Source organism: Fundulus heteroclitus, chromosome 11 (genome assembly GCF_011125445.2).
Source record: "Fundulus heteroclitus isolate FHET01 chromosome 11, MU-UCD_Fhet_4.1, whole genome shotgun sequence".
Classification (NCBI taxonomy): Eukaryota; Metazoa; Chordata; class Actinopteri; order Cyprinodontiformes; family Fundulidae; genus Fundulus; species Fundulus heteroclitus.
In genome coordinates, this window is record NC_046371.1 from 13,889,277 (window position 1) to 13,895,745 (window position 6,469).

Here is a 6,469-nt window from a genome sequence, read left to right on the forward strand (position 1 = left end):
ACAAGGGCAGTTCTGACCATTGAAATAAAAAACGCACTTCCTGTTTGAGTCTTTCAGGCACTTAATATCAACTAGTTTTAACACATTTTGGTTACCTTTTTTTTAATAAATGCATACTTACAGTTGCAGAGGGATAAGATTGCACATTAACACTTACAACAGTTTACAGTTTTTATGCATGTATAATCAAATGTTCTGAGAAGCATAAACGTTTTGAAAATGCATGTGTTGACTTAGGCTCTAAGGTAGTGATCTAAATTCATAACCTTCAGTTATTCTGTGTTTTGGACAACCTAGACAGCATGCTCCCAATGTGAGACAGTTAAATTTAGTTAGAGACTTGAAAAAAAGACTTGGAAAAAATGGCTTGAAGAGAACATTGTTATGGGTTATTAACTGACAATTGACAATAGAGGTGAAAGGCTGGCTTTTAAATTGTATTTTAAATGTGAGTCAAAGATTAAATGTAGCACAAATCCTCCTGAGCTTGAGTGGGGCAATTATAATAGTCATAAGTGCAATATTTAATACATTTTTAAGATGACCACATCATGTCAGCTACAGGAGTATTTCTCTGTAAGAATGAACTGTTTGTTCTTTGGTGTTTAATTTAATATTGCATCAGATGTTTAGAGTTTGCTTGAGGTCTGCTGGAATTGGGGGTGGAAAAAAAGGGAAACCATTTATCTTCCTGTCTGTTTTTCATCCATCTATAAATGTGGCCACAAAATAATATCTTCCAGTGAAATAAATGGTCATAGATATTAATGCTAACTTTAGTTCAAACAGCAGTTCCAATGTCTTTATTCTGGTTGGTATCATCCAGTGGAGCTTTAAAATCTGGACAATCAGATCCAATATTTTAACCCTTTTGTGGTTTCAGGTTGTTGTTTTGGTTTTTTTTACTGTTAGAGGACTTTGGGTTTTCAAATACCCAAATCTTATGGCACTGATAATTTATGCTAATCTGATTTCACTGATCCTTGTTGCAATGTCAACACAGAGGAAAAAGGGTACGGTCAACAGCTTTTTCACAGGGATTCCGTCACTGTAGACACTTGATATGTCTGGGTCTTCATCCTGCGCTTCATCTCTCTTATCATCTGACATACAGCCAGAGGGTAACAGCAATACACTGCACACCAGTCCTCACACGCACTTCCCTGTGGGTAAAGATGCAGGACAGCAAGGAGCAGACATACAACAAATGCCAGCAAGCAGAGGAAGCACGGACACAAACCAAATGATGCAGCAGAAATCCACACAGAACAAATTTTCAACTACAAGGTCGTAAAATAAAATAAAAAAAACTAACAAATGTTCAAAGTGCACATCTTACTTTGCACCTTTTAATGTCAGATAAGTGGTAGAATAAAGGTTTTAAAATAATAATTCATTTTCTTACAAGCTTTTCTATTACTGTGTATAAGGGTACGTTTTGGTTTGTTCAGAAGAAACAAAGAACTATACATTTCACTTACCCGTATTTTGTAGCGCTCCCTGATCCCAACCCTGATGGCAAAAGTGGATCCCGGTAGGAGAGGCATGCACAGACATTCCCCATACTGGTGGGCTAAACTCAGGTCTAAATAGCATGGCACCAGTGCCCCAAGGATACCTGTAAACACATAGGAAGGCAACAATAGTTTGTGTAAAAGGTGTGAGTTTTTTTGAGTGTTTTTTCTTCTTTCATATGTCATTTATTTTGAAAGGTCTTTGAGACCCTAGAACCAATTAAGGCTGAAAAAATATGCTTTGACATCTGATTTTGGGTCATATGTAGAATTAAAGATAATTACTATTAAATGCCAAATTGCTATAAAAATGTATTCAATTATTTTTCATGACATTTTGAGAAAATCAAATTCGACATTTTGGATTATTTTTCTCTTTTGTACAAGTCTTCATTGGTTTTAGTTTGTTTTAAACTTTAGTTACTTTCGCTCGGGTAACATAGATGAAAGATAGATGAGAAAGGATTCAGAGTTGTGTGAACCTTAAAGGTTTGGCGTGTGTAGTTTGGCTTTTAACTAGCTAGCAAAAATCCAGAATTGCTTTTATAAATACATATTCTGGCAAAGTCTAATAACATCACACCAAAAATTAAAGTGTTCTTCTAATTTATGATTTGTACTTTATAAATACATTGTTGCTCCCACTGGGAGACGCCATGATGTTGGTGGAGGAGGAGTATAAACAAGCAAAGATGACCATAGCTCATTCTATTTGTCGTTTTCTGTTGAAATGGAGGACCACTCATTCTTTTTGCCCAGGGAGAGGGAAGAGAAAGTAACCAAGAAAGGATAAAGAAGTAATAACCGGTAGAAAATCAGAGTCTGCTGGTGAAGATTCTCAGTCATCCAGGTCATGATCATTCCAAAAGAATGATTGCTTCCCATCCACAAAGCTTTCTCAGTTCAACTGTCTGGAGTAGTGTGGAGTTCCAAGCTTTATATTATTGCCCAAAGAGGCATTGTTCTGGCTTAGATAACATGCAAATTAAACTGAAACTGGTCCACCCCTTTGCAATGGGGAGTCGTTAGGGTCATCGTTGGCCTGGCTTACAGGGGAGATGTTGTGATCACCTGTAAGGAGGTGAGTATTGAGGTGAAAACTGGAAGGAACCTCAAACCTATTGCTGTGTTGTATTTGAAAGTGGAAACCTGAGTTGTCGTATTTTGTTTAAGGTTGTTTTTTTCTCTCTTAACATAAATGTTTTTACCTGTACAGTGTCCTTGAGTGTTTTGAAAGGCACTTGAAATAAAATGTATTATTATAGTTATTATTACTTGTTAACACAGTACCACAGTACCATTTTAGTTATGACTAGGGCTGGGTATCATCTAGGATGAGCCGATTCGATACGATTCTCGATACACAGCTCACGATACGATACGATTCTCGATACATAGCTCAGCTTGCTTTGATTCCAATATCGATATTTATTACTTTGAATTAATGCTCAGTGATTCAATCACCAAAATCAGCCAAATATTATGTTTATGTTCTATTTATTGATCACAGACATATTAACCGGAAAATAAAGTGCATTTGCTTCAATGCATTTAACGTGTCACAGAAACCAAAAATGTGCCCAAACATCTGATTTTAGGGACAAAGGAGCTTCTAAAATCCTGTCGGCCGTTCCACAAATTCGTCTCACTTGCTCTCCTTCGCTGTGAACTGTAATGGTTGCGCTGTGATAACGCCCCCTAGAGGTTGGGAGGTATATCGATATTGAAAGCCAGAATATCGATATTAAATCGTTTTTAAAAATATCGATATTAATCTTTATATCGATTTTTATGCACAGCCCTAGTTATGACCACTATCATCCACTAGGTAACTAAATATTTTTAAAGCTAGAACAGCTTGCACCACTTTAGTATTCTACACCAACATAATGCATTGGCTATTATTAACTGCATGCTGAACACAAAATATGCTTGTGTGTGCACGTTACATGTGGTCTTGTCTCCACAGACATCCAGAAGGCCGGTGCTCCAGTCTCCCCCCATTTGTGTCATGGTGGTTATGGTGGTTGTAGCGAGGCCAGGACCAGGCTGAGTTACCACTGGGTTTGTCGTCACAGGGACTTCGCTTGACCCCTGGGTATCATCATTTTGTGTGTTCAAGCTTTCCACTTCTTCATCTGGACACATTATCGATGAAGCATTTGATACCGACAGTTCCGTTCTAAAAAAAGGGAAGCAAAAAAGGCAGCTTTAAACATAAACGTCTGTCCTTTATTCACAAAAGGGATCACATCTGATATTCTAATCTATTTTTTGTTCACATTGTTTAGAAAACAAACAAAAAAAGACAGCAGTAAATGTAAAATTGGAGTTATTACAAAAAATATGAAGAGAAAAATGTACAGTTGTATCATCTATCTATCCCTGATGTTTAAACAAGTAAATCAAGCAGTCCTACTTGGGATAAGATGAAATTGTTACCTTTAATTGTATTGTGTTACGTGCGGACAACAGTATGAAGTGGTCTGGGACAATACAAAACACTTACTGGTCCGTAACTGTCGTCTCCTCCATGACTTGGCTCTACCAGCAGCTCCTTGAGATGGGCGACACAAGGAGGAGAAACGAGAGAGGAGCCGGGAGTCAGCAGGAAAGAGAAGCCAAAGTGACACTCTCCCGGTGAGAGGCTGTGTGTCGGAGCAGATAAACCAGCAGTCAGATGGCTCAGCCAGAAGCTGCGTGACTAAGATAAGTCTCGCTGTCTTCAGTCTGAGACTTTGCTGTGCACCCTGCTAATACAGCAAATGAAGAGAGGGCAAAGGCACATCAGGGTGCAAAAACATAAAACGTTCAGCATGGGACGACAACGATGATGACGATGATGGAGTTGCACACAAGCAAGTTAGAGGACATTTGATAAAGTTTTTAAAATAAGGCAAATGCATGCAAATAACTACATTAAGACTTTTAATACAATAGATTCAAACCAAATAAATCAAATCTATCAGTTTCTATTGGTTCTAATCATGTACTTACATTTCTGAATGGTGAATGCCACACGTACTCTGTAGGTAAAGAAATGTTGAGTGAAGCGCTGCGAGGGAAAGTCTTGGTTCTATAAACTGTAAAATGTCTGTGGCTTTTATTTAAGAAGGCTCATTTCCTCTGCTCTGACAATGACCTTCTATTTAGATTGATGAACTTTGCATTTAAGACTGAGTGACAGAAAGTAAAGCAGGAAGAAGGGCTTTGTACGTGACAGAAAGTCATGCAGTGAAACTGTGAGGTTTAGAGGCTTAGTTTAACCACGTGTTCACTCAAGAGTAGACCTATTTATTTTTTTTCAGTTTAGCAACTCTTAAAGATAATGAAAATGCATGCCTTCCAGAAAGATGCATTAAAACAGGATTGATTGCTTATTTAAAAACAAATCAGTGTTGGTTTCTGTAAAAGTCTTTAAACAACTGAGATGATGTCATTTCATATCTGATGTATCTGCTCACCAAAAAAAAGCCACATGGGGCTGGGCATTTCTTACAGAATGCTTGGAAATGTATACACCCATTGGGGGCACCTCACACCCACTTTCATAATTGTTAATCTGTTAAAGTAATTTTTATACTTTACTTATAGTCTAAGATATAGTTTCAAAATGGATGAAATAAAGAAGCTTCCTGCTCAATAGGTTTTAAGCAGGTCATTTAGTTTGCTTTGAACAAGGGTCATAAACCGACACATTTCATGATTGGACTGCTGCAAATGTGATTAGAACCATAATAAACGGAAACGGGGTAAAATAAAGCGTGGTCAGGGTTCATTATTCAACAATAAGATATTTAAAGAGAGTTAAAAACCAAAGATGGCTAAAAGGAACACAAAGGGGTGTCACATTTGAAAGAAATATTCAGATGATCCCCAGACGTTTGGGAGAATTTGTGCAGACAAGAAAAAAAATCTTGAACTTTTCAGAAAGCGGGCATCCTGTTACATCTGGGGTAAATCTCAACAGCACTTCAGAAGGAAAAGCATACCTTTGCTCAAACAAGGTGGCGGTAGTTTGACTGTCTGGGTTTGTGTTGCTGTTACAGGACCAGGATGACTTTGTGTAACTGATGGACCCATGAATTCAGCTCTTTCGCAGAGAATCCCAAAGAATTTCTGCTAAGCAGCTCATAACTTCAAGCACACTTTGATTATACAGCAGACCAATTATCCACACACACACCAGCAAACCTACCTCTAGGTGATTGGAAAAAAAGTAGAAGTTTTTGAAGCAGCCTGGTCAAAGTCCAGAATTGACTCTGAGATACAGAGGTATGAACCTAAACAAGGTGTTCATGATCAAAATACATCCAGAATGGCTTAATTGAAAACAATTCTGCAAAGTGACCAAAATTCCTCTATGGCAATATACAACTTGTTAGTTGTCTCAAACACTTAATGCTATGTCGACATTTACCACATAGGGTCAGGTCGGTTGAGATAGCCATTTCAATTCAATAGGAATTAGATTTTTGCATGTATTCAGGTCATTTGTTCATTAAAATTTGCTTGATCTGAAACATTTGTGTGATAAAACAAAAGCAAACCAAACAAATTAATAAATAAATAGGATTACACTTTTTGTAAGTCATAAAATACTTCTCATAGTGTTCCATCAGTCTGAAAACTTTTCTTCTGCTGGCTTACCTTAAAATTTTCATGTGGAAACAAAGATACCGAAACAGGAGGCCACATTTTCGAGGCAGCCAACAAAAGCCCTGCATTACATTTTAAATGACAATTTGTTGTATGTAGATAAATGACTTAAACACTAACTTCATATTGATATGACAATATTCAAACAGTTTTTTTTTATTCTTACAAAGAAAAAGGTTTTCTTTATGTTACACATAATATGACAGACAGCTGCTGCTCACTAGACTCCATATTAACTTTATAGCCAACATTAGTTCAGCAAATAGGATTTGGCTAAGAATATATTCAGTTAAAAA

At 37.1% G+C, this 6,469-nt stretch overlaps 1 protein-coding gene across 1 annotated transcript; it reads right to left on the reverse strand.

The window, feature by feature from the left end:
• Positions 1-919: 919 nt before the first annotated feature.
• Positions 920-3,791, reverse strand: plac8l1 (PLAC8 like 1). Its single transcript, XM_012854675.3, has 3 exons — positions 3,464-3,791; positions 1,482-1,618; positions 920-1,163 (listed from the first exon to the last, which is right to left on the reverse strand). The coding sequence occupies exons 1-3, from the start codon at positions 3,660-3,662 to the stop codon at positions 1,032-1,034; spliced, it is 468 nt and encodes a 155-aa protein (XP_012710129.2). The 5' UTR covers positions 3,663-3,791; the 3' UTR covers positions 920-1,031.
• Positions 3,792-6,469: the final 2,678 nt, after the last annotated feature.